Below are 10000 nucleotides of genomic sequence, written 5' to 3' on the forward strand. Positions count from 1 at the left end.
AAGTAGGATTTTTTTTTTTTTTTTTTTGCACATAGGATTGTTGTTTGTAAAGTGGGAGATTGATTTATGCAATGAATTGGATTCCATATTTCGTTGTACACTTTTGTATAATGACAAATAAAGACTGTGATTCTGAGTCTGCTACGGTGGCCCAGAGGGCTCAATGCGCTGCAACTGAAGAAAACACATGCAAATAGAAAAACACCCGCAAATTAAGAAAACGTAAAAGTGACGCCCCGGCTGGGACACGCTTATAGCTCAGTCTACTTATTTAATTTTATTTTTAAAACTTTTTGTTTTTTTGGACAGAGATGACATATAAGTTTGTATAGCCTACAATATGTTCAATGTCATCAGAATACACATGAGAAAAGAAGAGTTAACAATGAGCTGAAAACTAAAAAAGAACATGAGGGAAAGATATTAATCTATACATCAGTTACACAAATTTTGTCATGAAATGTTTAAATAAGTTTCATAATAAATGTGAGGTAATGCAGGGTCCAAAGATGAGACGGCACGTTTTAAAGTTGAGACACTCACAGATATATAACGCATATTTTAACAACTTTTTTGTATAAAATGTATATTTATTTGCAACAGTTATGTTAACAGTCAGCAATAATAATATATTTCTGGTAATAACAGCCGTCATGGGAACATCCCAGCTGTAAATAATGAGGACATTACGCCGTCCTTCATCGAGTGCGATCCACGATTTGCTGAGCGTTGGTGTGTGTGTTTGTGTTGTGAGTATTTGCAGAGCTGTATTTGCTGTGTGTGGTTGTGTTGTGAGTATTTGGAGCACGTGTGTGTTGTGAAACTGATGAGGATGTTTTCTTAATTTGCGGGTGTTTTCTTCAGTTGTGCGTGTTGAGCCCTCTCAGCCACCGTAGTCTGATTCTGTAAAGCACTATATGAATGAAGGTGACTTGATAACTTGACAAACACAGTTTTGTATTCATTAACCAAAACCTGTCATGCCTTAAACCTCATCATTAGTGTATAGCAGGACTTCTCTTGCTCCGTTTCGCGTTGACCGTGGCGTTTAATTCGAGACAGGACTTACCGAACATCGAAAACAATCCTGTGTTCAGGGCTAAATGCCTACATACAGTCAAACCAGACTCCTTCAACATTTCTCACATTATCTCAGTTTATTCGCTATAGTTTAGAAAATGGTGATAAACATGAGCAGAACTCAGAGTTCTCAGATCAGTGGATATTTGACTGGTTTTGTCCGTCCTTCTGTTAGACTCTCACACATGAATTATGTTGAATATCTGTCAGATGTTAAATTTAACTACACAATTAGATAATACCAGTTTAGCTCAACCAGTGACCAAGCAATGCTTCATGTTGTTCAGTGTGTGTGTAAAAAGGGCACATGAGGATCTGATGCTCAAGAAACATTAATGATCATTATCAGTGTTGGAAACATTGTTTTTCAGGATTCTTTGCTGAATAGAAAGTTGTATTTTATTTATTTTTGAAATAGGATTTTTTTTGTAACATTATAAATGTCTTTACTGTCACTTTTGATCAATTTAATGCGTCCTTGATGAATAAAAGTATTGATTTATTCCCCCCCCCCCCCCCCCCCCCCCCCCAGAATAAAAACCTAAGCTTTTGAACGGGAGTGTTTAATGTTACTAAAGATTATATATCAGATAAATGCTGTGCGTTTGAACTAGTATCTATTCATCAAAGAATCCTGAAAAATAAATGTACACGACTGTTTCCAACACTGATAATAATCATAACTGTTTCTTGATCATCAGATCCTCATATTAGAGTGATTTCTGAAGGATCATGTGACACTGAAGACTGGAGTAATGATGCTGAAAATACAGCTTTGATCACAGGAATAAATTACACTTTACTGTATATTCACATAGAAAACAGCTGATTTACATTACAATAATATTTCACTGTTTTACTGTGTTTTTGATCAAATAAATGCAGCCTTGATGAGCAGAAGAGACTCTTTCAGAAACATTAAAAATCGTTCCGATCCCAAACTTTTGTTTTGATGAAACAGGAAGTTGTTGCAGGATGTTTAAAAGGGCTTGTTCTCTTTCTCAATAAGCCTGTAGGCTTTGGTTTACATCACGTGATTGGCAGCTGAGATCAGGGGGAGGAGCTTTCTCATTCTACACAGCATCTGATTGGCTCAAATGTGTGTGTGCCCTAATTAAACTATCATTCTAGCATATAAATGAGCTCAAAGCTGCAGCAGCGCACACTTAATGATGAAGCATTTGAACCTCTGTCTTCAATATAAAGATGCCCATGGTTTTTGTTTTGTTTTAATATCTCATTTGAATATCTGAAAGTCTTTTCCTTAATTATGTATCAAAAAATAGTGACAAATTGTTCTTTATTATTATTGCCACTTTCCTCAAACAATGACTCTTTTTTTTTTTTGGTAAAAATACATAGGTGTCGGTTTTTTCTTATTATTTCCTAATTTTGAATATCTCTGTAAACATAGGTGGATTTAAAATTCCTTGGGCACTTCTTGACTATTAGTCAAAGTCAGAGACAATAATGACACAATTTGAAATCTAATTGTTTTCTTTTATAATTGTCACTCTCCTTAAATTAAACCAGTGTTTTCATGGCAGATTTGCCTATGCAGTATCTTTTATTATTATTTACTTATTTACAATTTCACCTTGTCCAATCATGTCAGGTTGTGCATGAGTCTGTTTGGACCTCCCCTTGCCTGTGCTTAGTGTTGTTGTTGTTGTTTTTTTGTTTATTTTTTGTGTGTGTGTGTAGTTGTGTTTGGTCCTGTCCTGTGATTGTACTGTTTATTCGTCTGTAAAACTGAAAATACTACAATAAATATGTGACCCTGGACATTAGGATATTAAGTAAAGATCATGTTTCATGAAGATATTGTGTAAATTTCCTACCGTAAATATATATAATATATATAAAAATTATTTCTGCGAGTGAATGCAGCAAAATCATAAACATAAATGCACAACTTTAAAGGAGATTTTCTCAATGTTTAGATTTTACCCTCAGATTCCAGATTTTCAATAGTTGTATCTCAACCCAATATTTTAATTTTACGTTACATTTAAAAAAAAATTGACCCTTGTGACTGGTTTTGTGGTCCAAGGTCACATATAATATTTAAGAAAAAAAACAAAAACAAGATGAAGCATTTCGTGGCACATCAATGTTTGTGTACCTACTCTAGTCATTCTGCAAGAGTGTGATGCTCTAAACACATGCAAAGCCTCGTCTGATTAATTCATCTCCTGTTTTCTCTTATTCTGCTCTGTAGAGTTGGATTCAGGGGAAAGCTCAGATGACTATGACGACCGCGAGCCCTGCAGAGACGCTAAGCTCATAGACATTGGCCAACAAGGTACGTATTAGTGAGCCTTCATCAGCACCTCAGATTCGTCCAATCAGCGCAGCCGCTGTGTGACTGACAGCTGTTTCCTCCAATAGATGTCCTTGCTGGTTCCCAAGGCGACGAAGCCCCGCTACAGCAGCCTATGCAGCGACGACGAGCTGCTCGATGACGACACACACTGCTACCAATCCGTGACGGTCAAGTGAGTCTATTAACAGATGCAGCGACGTATTTATACTGTTTCTGCAGTTACGCAAATGTGTTACTGTAAGGCTTCAGTGGATTAGGCAATAGGAGAAGTTCATGTTCAATGTAATAATAACACTTCCTTCTTTTCTTGACCTCTCTCTCTCTCTCTCTCTCTCTCTCTCCCTCTCTCTCTCGCTCTCTCTCTCTCTCTCTCTCTCTCTCTCTCTCTCTCTCTCTCTCTCTCTCTCTCTCTCTCTCGATCTCAATTCAGAAAGCTTTACTGGCATGACAAAAAAAAAATATATATATATATATATTTATTCATGAACTAGATATAGCAAAAATAATAACATAAAACAATAATAATGAAATAAATAAAGAGTAATAATAATACATAATATAAAAAGAATATATTACAGAAATCATGTAACAACTGAACTTAGAAATTGAACATTATATAGATGTGTGTAGGTCTGATAGGGTGTGTTTTTTGGCTGTGAGTGTGTGTTTATTAGATGTTTGCTTCTCTCTTTCTCTCTCTCTCTCTCACACACACACACACACACACACACACAGACGGGGTTCGTGGATTGATGACTTCGGCTCGATCTCCAGCTCTCAGAACAGCATCTATCTGCCGTATACCGGTCATGTTAGTGCTTCGCCTCCTCGGGAAGATTTCGACTCCGCGAGCGTCCCGGTTATTAAAATGGGCTGGTTGGACAAGAATCCTCCCCAAGGGTGCGTGTGAGTGTGTGTGTGTGTGTGTGTCTATTACATTGTCAGGACCAAAGGTCCCCACAAGGATAGTAAAACCTGCGATCACCTGCATCTCCATGGAGAAATCGGTTAATACACATAGTATACTAATGATGTTTTTTGAAAATGTGTGAGTGTGTGTGTGTGAGTGTGTGAGTGTGTGAGTGTGTGAGTGTGTGAGTGAGTGTGTGAGTGTGTGTGTGTGAGAGTGTGAGAGTGTGAGAGTGTGTGAGAGTGTGAGTGAGAGTGTGTGAGTGTGTGTGTGTGAGTGTGAGTGTGAGAGAGAGAGTGTGTATCTATGTTTCCATCCAAATTTGCAAATGTTACTTTTGTCTAAAATTTGAATATTGCGTAAATCAATTTGTGAATAAAGCAGTTTTTATCCCACATGTTCAAGAGAACACAACCTGCACTTCCAGAACAAAATATGTGTAATAAAAAAAAAAAAGGTTGTTACAATCTGGCTTTTTTTGTTTGTTTAAAACTAGTTTAAATTTTTTTTGAAGCAATCTGTCTTATATAAATAAACTGTGTTATGAAATGTGTGTGTGTGTGTGTGTGTGTGTGTGTGTGTGTGTGTGTGTGTGTGTGTGTGTGTGTGTGTGTGTGTGTGTGTGTGTGTGTGTGTGTGTGTGCAGATCTCTGATCTACCAGAGACGTTGGGTCAAACTGGATGCTGAATACCTGAGATACTTCGACACGGAGAAGGTGTGTGTTTCTGATTTAACACGTTTCTCTAGTCTTTTCTTCTCTATTCTCTGTTCATGGTGACTTTAGAGTAGTTTACGCTCATCTGGTTAAAGTTTGATGTGAAATGAACGTGTCTCACCGCACGTGTCCTTCTTCACCGCTGACATTTACATCCGCTGCTGATGGGGGACTAAACACACACTTGTGTTTGTGTGTGTGTGTGTGTGTGTGTAGGACATCTACTCGAAGAGGATCATACCGACAGTGTCCATCACCGGCGTGGTCAACGTGGGCGATCAGAAGTTTGAGGTCGTGACGCACAATCGCACTTTCCTGTTCCGCGCCGAGAGCGACTGTGAGTGTATAACGTGTGTGTGTGTGTGTGTTATTGTTTAAAGCAGATGATAAAGTGTGTTTGTGAACGTGGGACGCGCTGTTTATCTGTGAGGTTTTGTGGTCTGATGAAACAAAAGTTTGTGTGACCTCACGAACACACACCAACACAGGCCTTGGAAAATAATCATTAGTTTGTTATTAGTAAAAGGGATTCAAAGAGATTCAAAATGATTTATTTATATTTATAAAATGAGAATGAGGCATTTATATAGCGCTTTACAGTCACACCAGGCGCTCACACACACACACACACACACACACACACACACACACACACACACACACACACACACACACACACACACACACACACACAGCAACAGGTGTAGGGAGAGACAGGGATAGACACTCAGTGGATGGGGATGATCAGGAGGAATGATCGTTAAGGGCCAATGGGGGGAGTGTTACACCTCTACTCTTAACGAGATGTGCCATGGGATTTTTAATGACCACAGAGAGTCAGGACCTCGGTTTAACATCTCATCTATATATAATAATATAATATATTACTATACTGTGCAAGACTAGAATTTTAAATATTTCAGGTTCAAACTGTATTTATTTAATAGTTATGGAACCGAAATACCAATAATAACCGGCAAAAATATGTTGTGCATAATTGGGGTGTTTTAATTATAAACAAGCCTGGACTCGTTCAGCATATGAGGGAGAAGATGAAACACACACTCTTACAATCGTCTACAGTAAACACTGTCACAATCCAATCATTCTGTCCCTAAATGCAAGAAGTGATTATTAAGACATTTGTTATACCATTTTATTACAAAATGTATGACTTTTAAAGATATGTCAGGTGTATAAATGGGAGTAAACATTACACTGTTTTAATATCACATGATTTAGATACTAGATCACACGAGATACTTGAGACTAGTGTGATAAACACAGTTACTTTCACTCAACGACTGACGTGTGTGTGTGTGTGTGTGTGTGTGTGTGTCAGTGGACAGGAACGAGTGGGTGTCGGTGTTGAAGAGCTGTGTCGGGGTGTCTCGGGCGCGGACGAGCCTGGACTTGACCTTTAACCCCTGTGTGAACTACGAGATGAAGGGTTATCTAGAGATGCGTGGCCTGCGCTCCAAGCTCTACACGGTGGTGTGTGGCGATAAAGTCTATCTCTACAAAAACACAGAGGTAACCCGTGTAAACGCACACTGCTGTGATTGGCTGACATCTCTGCATATGAAATGAGCATTACATGTGGACGTGAACACCTTAACACAGCTGTGGATATAACTAATCGTGAAAAATGTTGCTTATAGACAGACTGGTCTCAGTGTAGTCGCTGGCTTGCTTTACTGACGGCAGTAAACGATGCTGAGACGAGGAAGGTCTGACTGGACATGAGTCATGACACACCACTGGCTTCAGGATCCTTACATTAGCGCTGCACGATATCGGAAAAAACTTACATTGCGATATTTAGTTTTTTTGCGATATATATTGAGATATAAAAACAATTTCGCCAGATGATTTGAATAGCTCTATTTGAAAACAATTAATCATTCAAGAATAATTGGGGTGATTTTGTAGGCGAGTGAATCTGCATAGAAAATAATAAACAAAAGCATAGATAAATACAATAGAGGATAATCAGCAGTGATATGTTCTCCAGGTTAATCTATCAGTATTCAGGTACAGAAATTGAATAATCAAATGTAAAATAACAGTCTTCACTGTATAAATAAAATATAACTAATAAAATTAAAGCTTTGTTAAAGCTACAAAAGCCATTTTCTCCTTTTTGTTTGATTAGTATTGTTGGCGAACCGCTGCGGGTATATAAGGCCACTGTCCCTTTAAGACGAATGCCCGGACTCATTAAACGACACGGATCTGCTTTCCTTCTCAACTCCGAGATAACCGGCTGCGTTTACCAGGATACTCGACGAGCCGCGCAGTTTGACTTCATTTTGCGTGCATGTGTCCGTTAAAAGGGGTCATGAACTGGCTTTTTAAATTGTTTTATATTGTTGTCTGAGGTCAACTTATGATGTTCGCTTGGTTTTTACATTCAAAAACATCAATGTAAAAGCACAAAAACAAAAATGCATTGAAGACTTGGAAGTAAACGCCCACTGCTGTGAGTGGATAACAGTTTTGCATATTATAATGAGTTTCGTGTAATGCGCGGATCGGTGGGCGGGGCTAAACCGGCCGTGTTGAAGTAGGCGTTGATCTTCTTCTGCGGAGGTGGTGTTGTATCCTCTGTGTCGTCAGTCATTTGCTGAGCCTGATGTCAATTAAAGCTTTTATTGGACTAACAAGGACGTTTTCAGTTCTGAAACTTACAGGATATTCTTATAATTTGATGACCTCTTAGATGTCAAAAGCTCAAGGAAAATTTGATTTCTCAGTTCATCACCCCTTTAAGCTCGAGAGAAAGAGAGAGAGCCATTAACTTTCACCATTACAGGCGGGTCCATATCGTACTGGGAAAGCCTGCGCCGGAATCGCGACTGATTTACTTCTCCACAGGGAAATGTGCCGATCAGACAAATAATGCTCTATAGTTGAAGATAAATAGCTTTAGGATGCTTTGGAAGTTAATGTGACCCTGTATCTCTCACCTGACGCACCTGTGGGCGGGGCTAAGGAAGTGGGTGGGGCTACATAAGTGGGCGTCGGTCTGATTCTGGTCTTTCGCCACTCTGTCATGTTATAATGTGACGATCTGAATCCCGTCGTCTTTAAGCTTGGTTTCAAGAAAAGCTATATTTGGACTAACGAGGAAGTTTTGAGTGGATGTTTTTATAGTGCAACGACCTCTTATGTGTCAAAAGATCAAGGAAAGCTTTGAGTTCTCAAATCATTATCACTTTAGTTGCTGACATGGACTCTTGTAAAGTTGTCGTTTCCTGAATGTTAGTGTGTGTGTGTTACTTTTGTCTAAATGTATTGCTCAATGTTCAGTTGCATAATTTAAAACTATGTGTGTGGTTATTAATAAACTATGATGAAGTGATGTATACAACCATCACGGTTTACATGGTAAAGTAAGCATGTTTGTTTCTGTTCAGGATTATCGTCTGGGAATCGGGATCACCTCTATTGATATGAATGTTGGGAATGTGAAGGAGATGGACCGAAGAGGGTTTGATCTGACCACACCGTACCGCATATTCAGGTGACACACACACACACACACTCTTTTATACTTCTTTCCCTCCGTCATGCGTTCATTCATCTCTCAGTTAATCTTTGCTCCGCTCTGAGAGTCACTGAGAGTCTGTTCATCCAGCCAGCTGAAATAACTGTGTGTGTGTGTGTGTGAGAGAGATAATACAGTGTCATGCAGTGAGTGTGTGTGTGAGAGAGAGATAATAGTGTGTGTGTGTGTTCAGTTTCTCACGGATGTTGTGGTTTTGTAGTTTTTTTTCTTCCTCTGCTCAGTGAATATGAAGGTCAGATGTGACATCTGTGTGTGAGTGTGTGTGTTAACGCACTCAACAAATGCACCAGGTTTATAGACCCACAGAAACGCATTCACACACTGTCAGTGTTCTTATTATTAACTAAACTAAAACTATACATGTTCGTGATTGCAACAAAGCTGAAGGGAAATAGAGATGAAAAGGGGAAACAACGTGGATAAACTCCAACAATCAGACATGTCAGCCGTGCGACACTGACTCTGGATCAACAATACTCATATGTAATGATATGGTTTCTTACATCTAAACTCTTTTAGTCCGTGATATTTCCTGTTAATACGCAGCGTGAACAAAACTCCTGCCAGCTAATGATCACAACAAATCTTTATTCTGTGTTACTTTTAATATAGAGAAATATCAGAGATATATTAAATTATTTAACGAATGTAATATTTATATATATATATTTAATATCACAGAAGTGTAAAGAAATGAAGTTCGCATGGATTGCTGCACATTGTCTTCATCACGGCAGCAGTGAATCATGACATGATGCTGAAATCGCTATAACGTGTGTGTGTGTGTGTGTGTGTGTGTGTGTGTGTGTAGTTTTGTAGCCGACACAGACCAGCTGAAGGATCAGTGGGTGGAGGCGATGCGCGACTCCATTAAAGATGCCTTGTCCAATTACGAGGTTGCCGAGCGCATCTGGGCGGAGCCGTCCAATCAGATGTGTGCGGACTGCAGCGCCGCTAAACCCGAGTGGGCCGCCATCAACCTCGCCGTGGTGTTCTGCAAACGATGTGCAGGTAACGACTAGCTGGCCAATCATACTTATTATAATACTTATTATTATTAATAATATTTTTAAATTTTAACACAAAAAAAAGCTTTAACATTTTAAATTCTAAATTATCCAAACATCTAAATAAATTAGTTTTCCTCTTATTGTGCAGCCCTACAAACAAGCACAGCAAACCTGGATTATTTTTTTTAAATTGTGTTTTAAATCAAGATTGCATTTTTTATCAGAATCATGCAGCCCTGGTTGTGCGTTTGTGTGTGTGTGCGTGTGTGTGTGTGTGTGTGTGTGTGTGTTTGTGCGTGTGTGTGTGTGTGTGTGTGTGTGTGTGTGTGTGTGTGTGTGTGTGTGTGTGTGTGTGTGTGTGTGTGTGTGTGTGTGTGTGTGTGTGTG

At 38.9% G+C, this 10000-nt stretch overlaps 1 protein-coding gene across 2 annotated transcripts in view; it reads left to right on the forward strand.

Moving 5' to 3' along the window:
* The first annotated feature begins 3380 nt into the window (after window positions 1-3380).
* The window catches only part of LOC130069900 (arf-GAP with Rho-GAP domain, ANK repeat and PH domain-containing protein 1-like), a 47641-nt gene continuing 41021 nt past the window's right edge, over window positions 3381-10000 (forward strand). For both annotated transcript variants that reach the window (XM_056234076.1, XM_056234087.1), the window contains exons 1-8: window positions 3381-3385; window positions 3472-3578; window positions 4142-4306; window positions 4963-5032; window positions 5249-5369; window positions 6375-6565; window positions 8452-8558; window positions 9415-9614. In XM_056234076.1, coding sequence (XP_056090051.1) covers window positions 3472-3578; window positions 4142-4306; window positions 4963-5032; window positions 5249-5369; window positions 6375-6565; window positions 8452-8558; window positions 9415-9614 — 961 coding nt within the window. In that variant the 5' untranslated portion in view covers window positions 3381-3385. The remainder of the gene's footprint in view (window positions 3386-3471; window positions 3579-4141; window positions 4307-4962; window positions 5033-5248; window positions 5370-6374; window positions 6566-8451; window positions 8559-9414; window positions 9615-10000) is intronic.

This window comes from Rhinichthys klamathensis, unplaced genomic scaffold, assembly GCF_029890125.1.
Source record: "Rhinichthys klamathensis goyatoka isolate OS25496 unplaced genomic scaffold, OSU_Roscu_1.1 h1tg000016l_1, whole genome shotgun sequence".
Taxonomy (NCBI): Eukaryota; Metazoa; Chordata; class Actinopteri; order Cypriniformes; family Leuciscidae; genus Rhinichthys; species Rhinichthys klamathensis.